This window comes from Schistocerca cancellata, chromosome 12, assembly GCF_023864275.1.
Source record: "Schistocerca cancellata isolate TAMUIC-IGC-003103 chromosome 12, iqSchCanc2.1, whole genome shotgun sequence".
Taxonomy (NCBI): Eukaryota; Metazoa; Arthropoda; class Insecta; order Orthoptera; family Acrididae; genus Schistocerca; species Schistocerca cancellata.
In genome coordinates, this window is record NC_064637.1 from 133,168,903 (window position 1) to 133,189,157 (window position 20,255).

Here is a 20,255-nt window from a genome sequence, read left to right on the forward strand (position 1 = left end):
GATTCTGTGATATGCAAATGATTAGATTTTGAGAGCATTCATACGAGGTTGGCGCCGGTGGCGACACCTACAACGTGCTCACATGAGGAAAGTTTCCAACTGATTTCTCATACACAAACAGCAGTTGACAGGCGTTGCCTGGTGATACGTTGTTGTGATGCCTCGTGTAAGGAGGAGAAATGCGTACCATCACGTTTCCGACATTGATAAAGGTCGGATTGTAGCCTATCGCGATTGCGGTTTATCGAATCGCGATATTGCCGCTCGCGTTGGTCGAGATCCAATAACTGTTCGCAGAATATAGAATCGGTGGGTTCAGGAGGGTAATACAAAACTGCTGGATCCCAACGGCCTCGTATAACTAGCAGTCGAGATCTACATCCATACCCCGCAAGCCACCTGACGGTGTGTGGCGGAGCGTACCTAGAGCACTTCTATCGGTTCTCACTTCTATTCCAGTCTCGTATTGTTCGTGGAAAGAAGGATTGTCGGTATGCCTCTGTGTGGGCTCTAATCTCTCTGATTTTATCCTCATGGTCTCTTCGCGAGATATACGTAGGAGGGAGCAATATACTGCTTGACTCTTCGGTGAAGGTATGTTCTCGAAACTTTGACAAAAGCCCGTACCGAGCTACTGAGCGTCTCTGCTGCAGAGTCTTCCACTGGAGTTTATCTATCATCTCCGTAACGCTTTCGCGATTACTAAATGGTCCTGTAACGAAGCGCGCTGCTCTCCGTTGGATCTTCTCTATATCTTCTATCAACCCTATCTGGTACGGATCCCACACTGCTGAGCAGTATTCAAGCAGTGGGCGAACAAGCGTACTGTAACCTACTTCCTTTGTTTTCGGATTGCATTTCCTTAGGATTCTTCCAATGAATCTCAGTCTGCCATCTGCTTTACCGACGATCAACATTATATGATCATTCCATTTTAAATCACTCCTAATGCGTACTCCCAGATAATTTATGGTATTAACTGCTTCCAGTTGCTGACCTGCTATTTTGTAGCTCAATGATAAGGGATCTATCTTTCTGTGTATTCGCAGCACATTACACTCGTCTACATTGAGATTCAATTGCCATTCCCTGCACCATGCGTCAATTCGCTGCAGATCCTCCTGCATTTCAGTACAATTTTCCATTGTTACAACCTCTCGATACACCACAGCATCATCTGCAAAAAGCCTCAGTGAACTTCCGATGTCATCCACCAGGTCATTTATGTATATTGTGAATAGCAACGGTCCTATGACACTCCCCTGCGGCACACCTGAAATCACTCTTACTTCGGAAGACTTCTCTCCATTGAGAATGACATGCTGCGTCCTGTTATCTAGGAACTCCTCAATCCAATCACACAATTGGTCTGATAGTCCATATGCTCTTACTTTGTTCATTAAACGACTGTGGGGAACTGTATCGAACGCCTTGCGGAAGTCAAGAAACACGGCATCTACCTGGGAACCCGTGTCTATGGCCCTCTGAATCTCGTGGACGAATAGCGCGAGCTGGGTTTCACATGACCGTCTTTTTCGAAACCCTTGCTGATTCCTACAGAGTAGATTTCTAGTCTCCAGAAAAGTCATTATACTCGAACACAATACGTGTTCAAAAATTCTACAACTGATTGGCGTTAGAGATATAGGTCTATAGTTCTGCACATCTGTTCGACGTCCCTTCTTGAAAACGGGGATGACCTGTGCCCTTTTCCAATCCTTTGGAACGCTACGCTCTTCTAGAGACCTACGGTACACTGCTGCAAGAAGGGGGGCAAGTTCATTCGCGTACTCTGTGTAAAATTGAACTGGTATCCCATCAGGTCCAGAGGCCTTTCCTCTTTTGAGCGATTTTAATTGTTTCTCTATCCCTCTGTCGTCTATTTCGATATCTACCATTTTGTCATCTGTGCGACAATCTAGATAAGGAACTACAGTGCAGTCTTCCTCTGTGAAACAACTTTGGAAAAAGACATTTAGTATTTCGGTCTTTAGTCTGTCATCCTCTGTTTCAGTACCATTTTGGTCACAGAGTGTCTGGACATTTTGTTTTGATCCACCTACCGCTTTGACATAAGACCAAAATTTCTTAGGATTTTCTGCCAACTCAGTACATAGAACTTTACTTTCGAATTCATTGAACGCCTCTCACATAGCCCTCCTCACACTACATTTCGCTTCGCGTAATTTTTGTTTGTCTGCAAGGCTTTGGCTATGTTTATGTTTGCTGTGAAGTTCCCTTTGCTTTCGCAGCAGTTTTCTAACTCGGTTGTTGTACCACGGTGGCTCTTTTCCATCTCTTACGATTTTGATTGGCACATACTCATCTAACGCATAATGTACGACGGTTTTGAACTTTGTCCACTGATCCTCAACACTATCTGTACTTGAGACAAAACTTTTGTGTTGAGCCAACAGATACTCTGAAATCTGCTTTTTGTCACTTTTTCTAAACATAAAAATCTTCCTACCCTTTTTAATATTCCTATTTACGGCTGAAATCATCGATGTCGTAACCGCTTTATGATCGCTGATTCCCTGTTCTGCGTTAACTTTGTCTGTTTGTCACCAGAAGGTCTAATATGTTATCGCCACGAGTCGGTTCTCTGTTTAACTGCTCAAGGTAGTTTTCAGATAAAGCACTTTAAAAAATTTCACTGGATTCTTTGTCCCTGCCACCCGTTATGAACGTTTCAGGCCCCCAGTCTATATCCGGCAAATTAAAATCTCCACCCAGAACTATAACATGGTGGGGAAATCTACTCGAAATATTTTCCAAATTATCCTTCAGGTGCTCAGCCACAACAGCTGCTGAGCCAGGGGGCCTATAGAGACATCCAATTACCATGTCTGAGCCTGCTTTAACCGTGACCTTCACCCAAATCATTTCACATTTCGGATCTCCGTCAATTTCCTTCGATACTATTGCACTTCTTATCGCTATAAACACGCCTCCCCATTCACTGTCCAGCCTGTCTCTGCGGTACACATTCCAATCTGAGTTTAGGATTTCATTACTGTTTACGTCTGGTTTCAGCCAACTTTCTGTCCCTAGTACTATATGGGCGTTGTGACCGTTTATTAATGAGAGCAGTTCTGGGATCTTTCTATAGACGCTCCTGCAGTTTACTATTAGCACATTAATATTGTTATTCCCTGTTGCATTTTGCCTACTCCTACCTTGCCGCGTCTCAGGAGGCGTCTTGTCGGGCCTAGGGAGGGGATTCTCTAACCTAAAAAACCCCCATGTGCACTCCACACGTACTCGGCTATACTTGTAGCCGCTTCCGGCGTGTAGTGCACGCCTGACCTATTCAGGGGGACCCTACATTTCTCCACCCGATAGCGGCATCTTATCCGCATGGCTGTAACGGATCGTGCACCCACGACTCGATCCCTGAGTCAACAGATGGGGACGTTTGCAAGACAACAACCATCTGCACGAACAGTTCGACAACAAGGACTATCAGCTCGGAGACCGTGGCTGCGGTTACCCTTGACGCTGCATCACAGACAGGAACGCCTGCGATGGTGTACTCGACGACGAACCTGGGTGTACGAATGGCAAAACATTTTTTCGGATGAATCCAAGTTCTGTTTACAGCATCAGGATTGTCGCATCCGTGTTTAGCGACATCGCGATGAACGCACATTGGAAGCGTGTATTCGTCATCGCCATACTAGCGTATCACCCGGCATGACGGTATGGGGTGCCGTTGGTTACACGTCTCTTTCACCTCTTGTTCGCATTGACGGCACTTTGAACAGTGGACGTTACATTTCAGATGTGTTACGACCTGTGGCTCTACCCTTCATTCGACCCCTGCGAAACCTTTCATTTCAGCAGGATTATGCACTACCGCATGTTGCAAAGTCCTGTACGGGCCTGGATACAGAAAATGTTCGACTGCTGCGCTGGACAGCACATTCTCCAGATCTCTCACCAACTGAAAACGTCTGGTCCATGGTGGCCGATCAACTGGCTCGTCACAATACACCAGCCACTACTCTTGATGAACAGTGGTATCGTGTTCAACCTGCATGGGCAGCTGTACCTGTAGACGCCATCCAAGCCCTGTTTGACTCAATGCCCAGGCGTATCAAGGCCGTTATTACGGCCAGAGGTGGTTGTTCTGGGTACTGATTTCTCAGGATGTATGCACCCAAACTGCGTGAAAATGTAATCACATGTCAGTTCTAGTGTAATATATTTGTCCAATGAATACCCGTTTGTCATCTGCATTTCTCCTTGGTGTAGCAATTTCAATGGCCAGTAGTGTACATGTAAACGTCTCTACAGATATTCGGTTTTGTGGTTATGACAAGTTCGATACGCATGCCACCATTGGCGATGATGTGGCGCAGACAAGTAGCGAAATTCTGGAAGACACGCTGAAGTGTCGGAACATCGAAGCTGTTGGTGACCTCCTGAACGGCTGTTCTCAACTCAGTAATGGTTTGATGTTATTGCTGTACACCTCGTCTTTAATACGGCACCACTAAGAGGAGTCACATGAGTTCAGATCCGGAGGACATGGCGGCCAGTCGAGGCCCATGCCATTGGCCTCTGGATACCTCAGAGCCAGGATGCGGTCCCCAAAGTGCTCCTCCAGGACATCAAACACACTCCTGGTTCGATGGGGTAGAGCTCCGTCTTGCATGAACCACAACTTGTCGATATCAGGGTCACCTTGGATAACGGGGACGAAATCATCTTCCAAAACCTTTACGTACAGTTTGGTAGTCACCATGCCGTCAAGAAGTATGACACAGATTATTCCGTGACTGGACACTGCACACCACACAGTCACCCATTGAGGGTGCGGATTGTAAGTCCCTCAAATGCGCCAGTTTTTCTTATTGACGAACCCATCCAAATGAAAGGGAGCTTTGTCCCTAAACCAACCATAATGCGCATATTAGTTCCCATCATTTCCCGCGGCCAACCATGCTGTTTGAATGTCCTAACGCAAATCGTTCGGAAGTTACGACGATTTTGTTTCATATAATTCAGCAATTGTCACCCTGCAGATACATACACGTTTCCATACATACATGTACATACTCAGTATGTACATGCAATTTCATAATTTGTATGAATTTCAGCTAGCCCTACAGGCCTATTCGACCGATGTAAACAGTGATGCATGGGCTATCATTTAATCTCTGGCAAGAAGGATGGTGGTGCTGGGGTTTTGCCTTGACATGTCTAGTTTCTGTTAAAGTAACGCTCAAAGAAATCACAGACACTGGCTCCAAGCAGCATTTATTGAAATCAAAGGGGAAAGTTGAAAATTTGTATTAGACCAGGATTCGAACCGAGGTCTCCTGCTTACTAGGCAGATGCACTGACCCCTGAGCCATCCAGACAGAGTGATCATTGCAACTGCACGGATTACTGTAGGAGGCCTCCATCAGACCCCGATTCTCAACTTATCCACACATTACAGATATAGTGATCCTTTCATATCATCCTCATTACTAATCAATGAATGAGAGATGGCCAATGACTTCATTGCAGATGCACACCAGGCTCTAACTCTTACAGGAATCGACGAAATGCCATGAGTAATGAGGAGGATATATATGTTGTTGTTGTGGTCTTCAGTCCTGAGACTGGTTTGATGCAGCTCTCCATGCTACTCTATCCTGTGCCAGCTGCCTCATCTCCCAGTACGTACTGCAGCCTACATCCTTCTCAATCTGCTTAGTGTATTCATCTTTTGATCTCCCTCTAAGATTTTTACCCTCCACGCTGCCCTCCAATACTAAATTTGTGATCCCTTGATGCCTCAGAACATGTCCTACCAACCGATCCCTTCTTCTAGTGAAGTTGTGCCACAAACTCCTCTTCTCCACAATTCTATTCAATACCTCCTCATTAGTTATGTGATCTACCCATCTAATCTTCAGCATTCTTCTGTAGCACCACATTTCGAAAGCTTCTATTCTCTTCCTGTCCAAACTATTTATCGTCCACGTTTCACTTCCATACATGGCTACACTCCATACAAATACTTTCAGAAACGACTTCCTGACACTTTAATCTATACTCGATGTTAACAAATTTCTCTACTTCAGAAACGCTTTTCTTGCCATTGCCAGTCTGCATTTTATATCCTCTCTAATTCGACCATCATCAGTTATTTTGCTCCCCAAATAGAAAAACTCCTTTACTACTTTAAGTGTCTCATTTCCTAATCTCATTCCCTCAGCATCACCCGACTTCATTCGATTACATTCCATTATCCTCGTTTTGTTTTTGTTGATGTTTATCTTATATCCTTCTTTCAAGACACTGTCCATTCCGTTCAACTGCTCTTCTAGGTCCTTTGCTGTCTCTGACAGAATTACAATGTCATCGGCGGACCTTAAAGTTTTTATTTCTTCTCCATGGATTTTAATACCTACTCCGAATTTTTCTTTTGTTTCCTTTACTGCTTGCTCAATATACAGATTGAATAACATTGGAGATAAGCTACAACCCTGTCTCATTCCCTTCCCAACCAATGCTTCCCTTTCATATATATATATATATATATATATATATATATATATATATACTCTACAGTAGTTTACTAAGCATGTCGGTATTAGAAGTAATTATGCCATTGCCTTCCTCTTATCTGTGAGTGGAACTGCCCAGTCAGTTACAGGGTGGCCTACAGCTTTTAATGTGGACGCCGAGCAACACTACAGATCGGTATTTTTCACATTCACAGACGCTTCCAGAGGTGACAAATCCGAGGACTGCCTAGGATATGCCCACGGATCTGTGTGTAGGGTGCTCTGGTACTGGACCACTTAGCCACATACAGTTCCTCCTGTTACGAAACACATTTCAGCCACATATATGACCGTTTGAAATGAAGTGTTCAGAAACGATGGCGTAAAAGCAGGCTGAATATGACGGCGCTTTGCTATAGATCCTACCGCTGTAATGAATAAACAACGTGCTGATTCGCTATGGGTCAAGCGACAGGCTGGTCGGAGAACCGGAAGTGAGACGAGAATCGTGAATATTTCATGAATGGGCACGCCGCACATTACAAACATTAGCATTCCCCGCCTGGAGGATTGTTCACATTCAAATTTCCACTGTCATTTCGTCACAGGCTCTAAACTTGCACACAGCCGTGGACGTTGATGTATACAATAGGAGACAAGGCTTATACCAGGGGCGGGCAAACGTTGCACGCGGCTCACGAGCGCACAGCGCTGCACGTGTGCTGCTCGCGTGCAGGCGTCGACCGGGGCTGTGGCGACAGCCGGCAGGTTGCGGCAGTGTAGTGCCAGGCTAAGCTGCGGACGTTGATGCGAAGCGAGCACTATGTAGTGAACGTTGTATTTCAAGAAACGGAGAAGTGGAGATTTGCTATCTTTTAAAAAGTAATGGGAGAACCATTTTTTCTTTGTGCAAAAACGTGAAAATTCGAAATGTTTAATATGTGGCAGTATTCTCGCTGGTCAACGGAAGATTAGTATTGAAGGCCATTATAATAAATTTCGCAAGAACGAGTACAATTTATTGTCGGATTCTGAGCGGATGGGGAATTGACTGAGCTTAAGAAGAGCGATCTGACGATACCAGATGAATCTGTCGTAGTTGGCCGGCCGGAGTGGCCGAGCGGTTCTAGGCGCTACAGACTGGAACCGCACGACCGCTACGGTCGCAGGTTCGAATCCTGCCTCGAGCATGGATGTGTGTGATGTCCTTAGGTTAGTTAGGTTTAAGTAGTTCTAAGTTCTAGAGGACTGATGACCACAGCAGTTAAGTTCCATAGTGCTCAGAGCCATTTGAATCTGTCGTAGTTGCTGTTGTCACGAGAGATCTGCGACTTTCTCTCGTCATGTCTCTCATCTAACTGATTTAACATTTTATGGAGCACTGTTTTCAAGTTTTCAGGACGACAACAATTATAGCCCAGCGGTATGTGCAAGTTATAAGACTGCGCTTAATATAGCGAGAGCTGGGAAACCATTTGCTGAATTAATAAGTCTCGGTTAAGAGCAAACATCAGTGATGAAAATTTACGTAACTGTTTGTGTTTGTCTGTATGTAGAAATTTTGTTGCAGATATTAAACGTATCGTAAACTCCACCTGTGATAATTAAATAAAACGTATCGTAGGTAATAGGTACTCTTTCAAACCATGATTTCTTTCAATCACTCCTACTAACCTTATTCATGTACTCAATAAAGCAAGCTAGGAAACAAAACGCATTACAGAGGAAGGAGGGAGGACAAGGTATGGTGGCAATGGGAGATAAGCGGGTGGCCAGCTTGCCCCTGTGTACACGCGGAACACCTGTTAACTGCACGCGTGCAAGTGCACCGCACATGTGCAGGATTCCTGCCCGCCGCTGGCTTATATTCTCGCAACGTATTAGTAATCTTGAAACACACAGCACCCTTTTTTCTAATTAATGCGGGCCTGCTGAAAAGTAATGCCTACGAATTTTTTTTATTCTGCTCTTAATATCGGATAGGGTATTCCATGTCATGCATATTACTCCATCGACTTCTCGCTTCCCTGACGGAAGTTGCAACCGTATGCCGCTAGAGCACTCTAGCGTGTAACATGGCGGAGTGTGACGTAACTGCATCACTACATGAGAAACATCTTGCTGTAATCGTGTTTCCGTGGAACACTCCGGGCAACTGCAGACCACGTTCTGGATTTCTACGTAGTACAGACGCACATCAAGGTCGCGTGCGCTGCTAGCAGGGAAGAGACCAGGGCATATGTTGCCCCTCCTGAGGCTTGAGTGACCGCTCAGTTTGTAGCTGGACTAACAAGGGAATTTTCAGTGTCAATAAAATTCACCAACAGCCGTACACTTCAAAAGTGGTTCAGATGGCTCTAAGCACTATGTGACTTAACATCTGAGGTGATCAGTCCTCTAGAACTTAGAACTGCTTAAACTTAACCAACCTAAGGACATCACACACATCTATTCCCAAGCAGAATTCTAACCTGCGAATGTAGCAGCAGCGCGGTTCTGGACTGAAGCGCCATACACTTTAAGATATTTTATTTTATTCTGAAAGCAACCACTTTCGACATTTCATTTTGCTATCTTGAGGCCCCATACCCTTCTAGCCAAATAAAATAACTTGTCTTACAGCGCCATAAATGACTGGATATCATGAATTCCAATCGTTATACAGTTGCTTCATACTAAGACGTGACAACAACGTCTTCGTGACAGCAACTGTCACGTCTTTGTATGAAGCACCTGTATAACGACTGGAATTCACTACGTCCAATAATTTTTGGCGCTATACGACAAGTTCGTTTATTTGGATAGAAGCGTATGGGCCCTGAAGATGGCAAAATGAAATGCCGAAACTGGTTGCTTTCAGGATAAAATAAAATGTCCTAAAGTATACAGCTGTTGGTGAATTTTATTGACATTGAATATTACACACATCAAAAAAAGTTTTGCATCACCCCAGTTCCCAGAATTCCTTGAAGGCAGACCTTGAGTTTGGATGTTGTGTCACGGACACAGCCCCTTTGACTGTTCATAGATGTCACTAAACCCGCCCAAAGATGTAAACAACCATGCATGAGCAGCGCCTATTAGACGGAGGGGGTCCGACAGCCGATCAGTTCCAGTCAATCCACCAGGAAGGAGGTACTCGGCTCGTGTTGTCTGTAGTTCAACCACGTCTAGACGATCAATACCGCGGTTCGATCGCATCCGCATTGTTACTTTGTGCCAGGAAGGGCTCTCAACAAGAGAAGCGACAGGCGTCTCGGAGTGAACCAAAGCGATGTTGTGCGGACATGGAGGAGATACAGATAGAGACAGTAACTGTCGATGAGATGCCTCGCTCAGGCCGCCCAAGGGCTGCTACAGCAGTGGATGACCGCTAACTACGGAATGTGGCGCGGAGGAACCCTAACAGCAACGCCACCATGTTGAATAATGCTTTTCGTGCAGCCATTGCACGTCGTGTTACTACTCAAACTGTGTGCAGGTAGTCTGCATGATGCGAACTTCACTCCCGACGTCCATGGCGAGGTCCGTCTTTGCAACCACGACACCATGTAGCGCGGTACGGATGGGCCCAACAACATGCCGAATGGACCGCTCAGAACTGGCATCACGTTCTCTTCACCGATGAGTGTCGCATATCCCTTCAACCAGACAATCGTCGGAGACGTTTTTGGAGGCAACCCGGTCAGGGTAAACGCCTTAGACACACTGTCCTGCGAGTGCAGCAAGGTGGAGGTTCCCTGCTGTTTTGGGGTGGCATTATGTCATGCCGACGTACGCCGCTGGTGGTCATGGAAGGCGCCGTAACGGCTGTACGATACGTGAATGCCATCCTCCGACCGATAGTGCAAACCTATCGGCAGCATATTGGCGAGGCATTCGTCTTCATGGACGACAATTCGCGCCCCCATCGTGCACATCTTGTGAATGAATTCCTTCAGAATAACAACATCGCTCGACTAGAGTGGCCAGCACGTTCTCCATACATGAACAACATGCCTAGGATAGATTGAAAAGGGCTCTTTGTGGACGACGTGACCCACCAACCACTCTGAGGGATCTATATCGCCGTTGAGGAGTGGGACAATCTGGATCGACAGTGCCTTGTTAAAGTTGTGGAAGTACGCCACGTCGAATACAGGCACGCATCAATGCAAGAGGACGTGCTACTGGGTATTAGAGGTATTGGTGTGAACAGCAATCTGGACCACCAGCTCTGAAGGTCTCGCTGTATGGTGGTACAATATGCAATGTTTGGTTTTCATGAGCAATAAAAAGGGGGAAATAGATGTTAATGTTGTTCTCTATTCCAATTTTCTGTACGGCTTCCGGAACTCTCAGAACCGAGATCATGCAAAACAGTTTTGATGTGTGTACTTACCAACCGATGTCCCCTGGCCATGATGGACCAACAGAGATAACAAGGGATTGGTCCAACCCGGCATGTCGAAACCTATCCTCACAACGGAATAATGCAACGAAAGCAATGCACTGTCAGAATTTTAGCTGCTAAGGTAAGTGCAAGTATTTGTTTTTAATGTTAAAGTTACTCATTTTCGACACAGATAGAGCAGCTTATAACAGCGGTTTGTGCAGCCCTTACTGTCTAACGCCGAATCGGCGAATAAGCAGACGCAGCCGTAACAAGAGAACGTAGCACCGCGTAGCGTTACGTGTAAAGCGCACACATTCAGATTTTAAGCACTTAAACCATACTGTAAATGTCCCAAATCACTAATTTTTTTTGAATAACTTACAGTTCATACAGACAGTTGCACTTTTGTAGATGATATTTTTACACATGTAGCTAACAGTGGAAAGAAAATCAAAGTATAAAGGCGACCTCCATCGTCGGGATTTAAATTCGTTGGCGATAAATATTTTATAGCAATTCCTGTAGCACGGTGCTTATGATAATTTCGTAATAATGTATATTTGACTAACAATGAAAGAGTTCCATATTTATTGCCTGTAATCGTCACAAAAATGCAATACCCATATTGCATGACTAAAACAAACCTTTTCCTTACACCAGGCACACCTGAGAAAAGAAAAATTAACGGATTCAGGCACTTCACAGTGATTACTGGTTTTATTTAGATGGAACTTGAATGGTCGTGGCCATTGTTCTGGATATCGTGCTTCATCAAATTCGTAAAATGCTATGATGCAGACTGACAATGCAGAAATTGTTGAAGTATAGTACGAGGGCAGTTCAATAAGTAATGCAACACATTTTTTTTCTCGGCCAATTTTGGTTGAAAAAACCGGAAATTTCTTGTGGAATATTTTCAAACATTCCCGCTTCGTCTCGTATAGTTTCACTGACTTCCGACAGGTGGCAGCGCTGTATGGAGCTGTTAAAATGGCGTCTGTAACGGATGTGCGTTGCAAACAATGGGCAGTGATCGAGTTTCTTTTGGCGGAAAACCAGGGCATCTCAGATATTCATAGGCGCTTGCAGAATGTCTACGGTGATCTGGCAGTGGACAAAAGCACGGTGAGTCGTTGGGCAAAGCGTGTGTCATCATCGCCGCAAGGTCAAGCAAGACTGTCTGATCTCCCGCGTGCGGGCCGGCCGTGCACAGCTGTGACTCCGCAATGGCGGAGCGTGCGAACACACTCGTTCGAGATGATCGACGGATCACCATCAAACAACTCAATGCTCAACTTGACATCTCTGTTGGTAGTGCTGTCACAATTGTTCACAAAAATCTGAACAAACTTCTCCTTCTTCATGACAACGCAAGCCCTCACACAAGTCTTCGCACCCGAGAGGAGCTCACAAAACTTCAGTGGATTGTTCTTCCTCATGCACCCTACAGCCCCGATCTCGCACCGTTGGATTTCCATATGTTTGGCCCAATGAAGGACGCAATCCGTGGGAGGCACTACGCGGATGATGAAGAAGTTATTGATGCAGTACGACGTTGGCTCCGACATCGACCAGTGGAATGGTACCGTGCAGGCATACAGGCCCTCATTTCAAGGTGGCGTAAGGCCGTAGCATTGAATGGAGATTACGTTGAAAAATAGTGTTGTGTAGCTAAAAGATTGGGGAATAACCTGGTGTATTTCAATGCTGAATAAAAGAACCCCTGTTTTAGAAAAAAAAATGTGTTGCATTACTTATTGAACTGCCCTTGTAATACTGTTCTGCTTATAAACCTGATTATGAGAATGACCTATCGCAAACTATATTGTCCGATAATTTTCTGAAAAATTGTTTTCACTGTTGAAAAAACTTTTTTATCGAGAGGCTGAATCGCACTATTACTTTCGGGTGGACTCTCAGTTATATTAACAGTCTTTTCTTCACCCTCCCTATAGTCAGAGGTGTCGTTATGTCCAGGCCAAGAATCCAACAAAAGCAATGAGTTATTTTCTGCAGATGGTAAGAAGACTTTCTGGCTGTAACACTGAAAATCATTCTGTCCCACTTTTCGAGATGAGATTTTGCTACATGGATTACAATCGTTTTTTTATTATTTTTTTTAATTTTTGTTTCTAACTGGCCTTGATGGTTCTGAGGAGGAGGATATTAGTGTTTAACGTCCTGTCGACAACGAGGTCATTAGAGACGGGAGCGCAAGCTCGGGTGAGGGAAGGATGGGGAAGGAAATAGGCCGTGCCCGTTCAAAGGAACCATCCCGGCATTTGCCTGAAGCGATTTAGGGAAATCACGGAAAACCTAAATCAGGATTGCCCGAGACGGAATTGAACCGTCGTCCTCCCGAATGCGAGTCCAGTGTGCTGAACATTGCGCGATGGTTCTGAAGAGAGGTACAAAATTACGGAAACAGTATTTCACTGATACTTACCACTATCATTGTTCTATATAAATGTGTCACAGCATTCATCGACTGCACAAGCGACTCTCATTTTTTCGCTCGAAATAGTATAGTGCCGTTTGCTTCCAGTTGTTGAACGAAACATGACTGACTGGCTTTATAAGCAGCATTTTAGTGGATAACAATAATGTTCGTCTTCATGTCAGATACAAATTTCTCTGGAGCTTTGCTTTATTAAGGGCATCTCCTCTACACGTTCATTAGAGGGATGCTTCGTAATTTTGCAAAATCAACTAGTTCGAAGAAGCCCGGAAACGAGTGATGTTCATCACACTTGCAATTCGGAGCTGAGATGTCGTATTTTCACACCGCCACATCTCGTCACATACAACACTGACATGAGTAACGAAAGAGGCCAAGAGTCATTTATTTGCCAATGTATAATATTAAATGGCTCTGAGCACTATGGGACTTAACATCTGTGGTCATCAGTCCCCGAGAACTTAGAACTACTTAAACCTAACCAACCTTAGGACATCACACACATCCATGCCCGAGGCAGGATTCGAACCTGCGACCGTAGCGGTCACGCGCTTCCAGACTGAAGCGCCCAGAACCGCACGGCCACACCGGCCGGCTGTATAATATTAAACTACGCATTGTAATGATGTATTTTGACGATCTACAAGGAGAAATGAATCCAGCGCCACTGACGCGCCTAAGAAACTATAGTCTAATTCAACGCGCATGTGAAAGCATCGATATTACAGACTGACTCTGAAGACAGTTGAATATTACAAAAAACAAGTGCCCGACTCGTAGTCCACTGCCTCCTCAGTAACACTATCCCAATAGCTGGACGTGCATGCCAATCAATCGGTGTTGTTGTATAACAACCGATTAAATACTGCGCCAACGTAAAAATCGGACTACGCTACAGTTCAGTCTGTTACCACAGGCTGCATTTACTATTCACATTCGTTGGCTTCGTCGACTCGCAACCACATTATCACCTTTCAGCCTAACACTGACCTCGGACTACGTTACGTATCACTCTATCTCGTAAGTGCCTGGTAGACGGTTCATCGAACCACCTTCACAACAATTCTCGTACAGCGCACGGAAAAACGAACACCTGTATCTTTCCGCCGCCGAAGTGGCCGAGCGGTTCTAGGCGCTATAGTCTGGAACCGCCCGACCGCTACGGTCGCAGGTTCGAATCCTGCCTCGGGCATGGATGTCTGCGATGCCCTAGGTTAGTTAGGTTTAAGTAGTTCTAAGTTCTAGGGCACTGATGACCAAAGAAGTTAAGTCCCATAGTGCTCAGAGCCATTTGAACCATTTGTATCTTTCCGCGGGAGCTCTGATTTCCCGTATTTTATCACGATGATAGTTCCTCCTTCTGTAGGTCAGCGTCAACAAAATATTTTCGCATTCCGAGGAGAAATTTAGTGATTGGAATTTCGTGAGAAGGTCCCACCACTACGAAAAAATGCCTTTGTTTTAACGATTCTCCACCCTAATCCTGTATAATGTCAGTGACACCCTCTCTCATGTTTCTCGATAGCAAAAAAACATGCTGCTCTCCGTTGAACTTCCTTGATGTACTCAATTAATCCTATAAGGTTGGTTGATTTGGGGTAAGGGACCAACCAGCGAGGTCATTGGTCCCATCTGATTGGGGGAAGACGGGGAGCGAAGTCGGCCATGCCCTTTCAAAGGATCCCGGCATTTGCCTGAAGCGATTTAGGGAAATCACGAAAAACCTAAATGAGGATGGCCGGACGCAGGTTTGAACCATCGTCCTCCCGCATGCGAGTCCACTGCGCTAAACATTGTGCCACCTCGCCCGGTCTTAACCTTATATGGTAGCCTTCCCAAACCGCACAGCAGTACTCCAAAAGAGGACGGACAAACGTAATGTAGGCAGTCTCTTCAGTAGATCTGTTGCATCTTTTAAGTGTTCTGCCAATAAATCGCTCTCTTTGGCTCGCTTTCCCGAGAACATTTCTGTGTGTTCTTTCCAGTTTAAGTTGTTCTTTAGTCCCTAGGCATTTAGTTGAATTTACAGCCTTTAGATCTGACTGACTAATCGTGTTAACTAAAGTTTGACGGATTCCCTTTAGCAGTCATGTGGATGACCCAACACCTTTACCGAGCGAGGTGGCGTAGTGGTTAGCACACTGGACTCGCATTCGGGAGGACGACGGTTCAAACCCAAGTCTGGCCATCCTGATTTCGCTAAATCACTTCAGGCAAATGCTGGAATGGTTCCTTTGAAAGTGCACGGCCAATGTCCTCCCTCATCCTTCCTTAATCCGATGGAACCGATGACCTCGCTGTTTGGTCCCCTCCCCTATTTCAACCAACCAACGTCAGACTTTTCGTTATTTAGGGTCAACTGCCAACTTTCGTACAGTACAGATGTTGTTGTTGTGGTCTTCAGTCCTGAGACATTTGATGCAGCTCTCCATGCTACTCTGTCATGTGCAAGCTTCTTCATCTCCCAGTACCTACTGCAACCTACATCCTTCTGAATCTGCTTAGTGTATTCATCTCTTGGTCTCCCTCTACGATTTTTACCATCCACGCTGCCTTCCAGTACTAAATTGGTGATCCCTTGATGCCTCAGAACATGTCCTACCAACCGATCCCTTCTTCTAGTCAAGTTGCGCCCCAAACTTCTCTTCTCCCCAAACCTATTAATTACTTCCTCATTAGTTATGTGATCTACCCACCTAATCTTCAGCATTCTTCTGTAGCACCACATTTCGAAAGCTTCTATTCTCTTCTTGTTCAAAATATTTATCGTCCATGTTTCACTTCCGTACATGGCTACACTCCATACAAATACTTTCAGAAACGACTTCCTGACACTTAAATCTATAATCGATGTTACCAAATTTCTCTTCTTCAGAAATGCTTTCCTTGCCATTGCCAGTCTACATTTTATATCCTCTCTAATTCGACCATCATCAGTTATTTTGCTCCAAAATAGTAAAACTCATTTACTACTTTAAGTGTTTCATTTCTTAATCTAATACCCACAGCATCACCCTATTTAATTCGACTTCATTCCATTATCCTCGTTTTGCTTTTGTTGATGTTCATCTTATATCCTCCTTTCAAGACACTATCCATTCCGTTCAACTGCTCTTCCAAGTCCTTTGCTGTCTCTAACAGAATTACAATGTCATCAGCGAACATCTAAGTTTTTATTTCTTCTCCATGGATTTTAATACCTACTCGGAATTTTTCTTCTGTTTCCTTCACTGCTTGCTCAATATATAGATTGAATAACATTGGGGAGAGGCTACAACCCTGTCTCACTCCCTTCACATCAGTACAGACATCTTTTCTAAATCGTTTTGAAATTGGTTTTTAATCTTCTGATAACTTTACTAGGCGATAAGCGACAACATCAGCTGCAAAGAACCTAAGATGGCTGCTCAGATTTTGTCCTAAATCGTTTACAGGCCTATAATATTACCTTGGATCCTACAATATAGCCTTCGGGAATGCCAAAAATAACTTCTGTATTAGTCTATGATTTTCCATCAGTTACTACGAACAGTCGCCTCTCTGAAAGAAAATCACGAATTTAGTCTCGTAACTGACACGATATTCCATAATCTCGCAATTTGACTGCAAGCCACTAGTGTAGTACGGTGTCAGAAGCTTTCCAGAAATTTCAGCCGAATACATGTTGTAACGAACTCATTTTAGCGACTCATTCTGTGTAATATTCTCCACTGAGGCACGGACTGATTTTTCTCTCTATGTTTCAGCCGACGCCCACGGGGAGCCTGGCGGCGCTGGTGTCGGCGCTGCCGTCAGCCAATGGCGGCCCGGACGGGGATTCCCCCGCGAGCCTCACCAGGGACAAGCGCTCCCCCTATCACATCATCAAAGGTAGGCGGCGCCGTACCATGCTTCACGTTAACCTGCGCGCTTACTTTCTGCACGTTGCTCATTCGCCGCTGCAAGCTCCACCACTCCAATACCAGTTCGAGACAACAGGGCACCGTACGTGTCGTTAAACTGCTGTCTGCCATCACTAATCTACTGGAGGTACAGGGTGTCCATTACTAACCCTTTCGTGAGCCATGGGAAACATGCTTCCCACTACAATGAACTCGCTTTTAGTCCCGTGGGATTCACAGGTCCCACCTCTGTATGGTGCTACTACCTAGTGAACAGTATAGCGTACTACTTCCAATCGTAAGTTCCCGCCGTTTTTGCTGTACCTTCACGCAGAGGCATTGTATAGCTAAGTGTTGCTCTGTAGAGCAGCCTTTCAGTGCTGTCTGCGTGACATTTTGTGATTTTTTTCCTCAAAGCTATAGTATCAGGTAAATACTTTTGATTTACCAAATTTATGAAGGAAAACGTAAAATTGGAACGAGGAGAATTCCAGTTTGAAACAAAAGGAGTCACTTCCCTGTCCTCAATTCATGACGCATGAGAAACAGGCACAGTGAAAAAGAAAAACAAGGATGGTACTAGTACAGAGATTTCTTGTCCTGAAGTTGTGGCAGAATACAACAAACTAATGGGTGGTGTCGATGAGTTTGATCAATTACAAGGAAGGTATGCTATTGGCAGACGTTCTGTAAAATGGTGGCACTGAATATTTTATTTCCTGGTGGACGTTGCTGCAGTGAACAGTTTTATCCTGTGGAAAATAAGTAAAAGAGAAAGTGGACAGCATGATCAGCTCACATACAAGATGCATCTAGCCAGACAATTGATCGCTGGCTTCTCATCCCAAAAAGGCGTGCACAAAAACCTGTCTTTCTGGCAAAAAGGGGTAAAGTACCTCAAGACTTTCGTCATGTTGCTGTAGGGGAGCATCAACCCATTTTAGGAGAAACCTACTGGGCGTGCCGCCATTGTAGTACCAAAGCTGCGGAAAAGAGCACTCGCTGTGTTTGTACATATTGTCAAATACCACTTTGCATAGACCCATGTTTCAGAAAATTTCATGGCAAGTAATTGTGAACAATCATTGTAACAAGAGAAGTAAATTTATCAAATAAATATGACATATATTGTAAAAGTTGTTTTTGTCATTTAACTCCAAGGAAGGGCAGTGGGAATAATACTTCCCACCTTGTTGTGTGACCTCACTTTCACAGTTGGAGCAAATTTGATATTCTGTATGATAAATGTACCTATCTGTTAACTACTATCTGCTCTACATTCATTAAAAAAACTGCTCAATAATTTTGCCCACGAAAGGGTTAAAGTTCTACATATCTCCATGTCTCCATGTCTACATATCTACTCCGCTAGCCACCAAGCGGTGTGTGGCGGAGGGCACAATTCGCGCCGAAGTCATATTCCCCCCCCCCCCCCCCCCCAACAGCCCCGTGTTCCACTCACGGATCGCGCGAGGAAAAAACGACTGTCTGAACGCCTCAGTACGAGCTCTAATTTGCCATATCTTTGAATGGTGATCATTGCGCGATTTGAAAGTTGGTGGTAATAATACAGGGTGCGTCAAACAAATGTATACACACTTTGAAGCGTCATAGAAAATTTATTTCCCGTTCTACAACGTTAAACTTCTGGAAATGGAAAGCTTAAAGTCCAATTGGAAAAATAAATGTACTTTGCAAATGTGATTAATGTTCAAACTGGTGGCTTTCAGCATCAATACATTTCTGACTACGAGTGACCACTGATTCCGTACATCGTACCAAAGTGTCCAATGAAATTTCTGCACACACCGCCTGAATCTCATTCCAAAGTGTGTCCAGGTTACGTGGTTTACGTTTGTACACCTCATCTTTTACTGTGCCCCATAAGAAGAAATCCAGCGGCGTGAGGTCTGGAGAGCGTGAAGGAAACTCGATTGGTCCCCTGCATCCTATCCACTGGCCTGGCACATTGTGATCCAGGTATGCTCGTATGTCCCAATGGTAGTGCGGCAGGGCGCCATCTTGTTGGAAATAAAACTCATCATTACCGTATAATGCACGAATGGCAGGGAATATGGAGTGAGCAAGCATTGTTAGGTACGTTTCTCCAGTAACAGTACCTTCAAAGCGGTAAGGCCCAATGAGTCCCCTTGCAGACAAACCACACCACACATTTACACGAGGCAAATTCACAGCCTTTTCAACTGTAATGTGAGGATTATCTTCAGCCCAGTACACACAATTGTGCCTATTGACAGTTCCATTGAGTTTGAATTGGGCTTCATCCGACCAAATTATGCTAACCATAAATCCCAGTTCACGTCTCATCATCTCCTGAACCCATTCACAAAATTCTAACCTTCGATCTGGATCGTCGTCACTTAGCTGTTGCACCAGCCTTGGAATGTACACACGAAACTTGCCTTTCTTCAGAATGCGTAGCACACTAATAGCATTTACATTACTCTCACGTGCCGCTTGCCTTGAAGATTTTTGAGGCGAACGCTGAAACAGTTCCAAGACCGCAGTTGTGGAATCATCACTTGTAGCTGTACGAGGTCGCCCTGATCGACCTTTATGCACATCACACACTGTTCCACGAATTTCGAATTTGTCTCGTAGACGTGTAATTGTTAACCTTGAAGGTGGTTCTGTACCATACTCAATTCTCCACTGTCTTCGAACCGCAGCTACATTCTTAGACTTCCAGTACCACTTAATTATCTGCTTCCGCGCTTCAAAGCTCAAACGCACGTCCGCCATGTTGCAGTTACTTCCTTTCCACTGCTGCCACCTGTTGAAGAAACATAACATTTCTTTCTCACAGATACGAGGGCAGTTCAATAAGTAATGCAACACATTTTTTTTTCTGAAACAGGGGTTGTTTTATTCAACATTGAAATACACCAGGTTATTCCCCAATCTTTTAGCTACACAACACTATTTTTCAACGTAATCTCCATTCAATGCTACGGCCTTACGCCACCTTGAAATGAGGGCCTGTATGCCTGCACGGTTTGATTCCACTGGTCGAT

At 44.7% G+C, this 20,255-nt stretch overlaps 1 protein-coding gene across 1 annotated transcript in view; it reads left to right on the top strand.

Annotated features, from left to right (window-relative positions):
• Positions 1-20,255, top strand: part of LOC126109630 (corticotropin-releasing factor-binding protein) — a 1,121,590-nt gene that overhangs the window by 823,853 nt on the left and 277,482 nt on the right. The window contains exon 3 of the mRNA XM_049914676.1: positions 17,086-17,209. Within this exon, the coding sequence (XP_049770633.1) occupies positions 17,086-17,209 (124 nt within the window). The remainder of the gene's footprint in view (positions 1-17,085; positions 17,210-20,255) is intronic.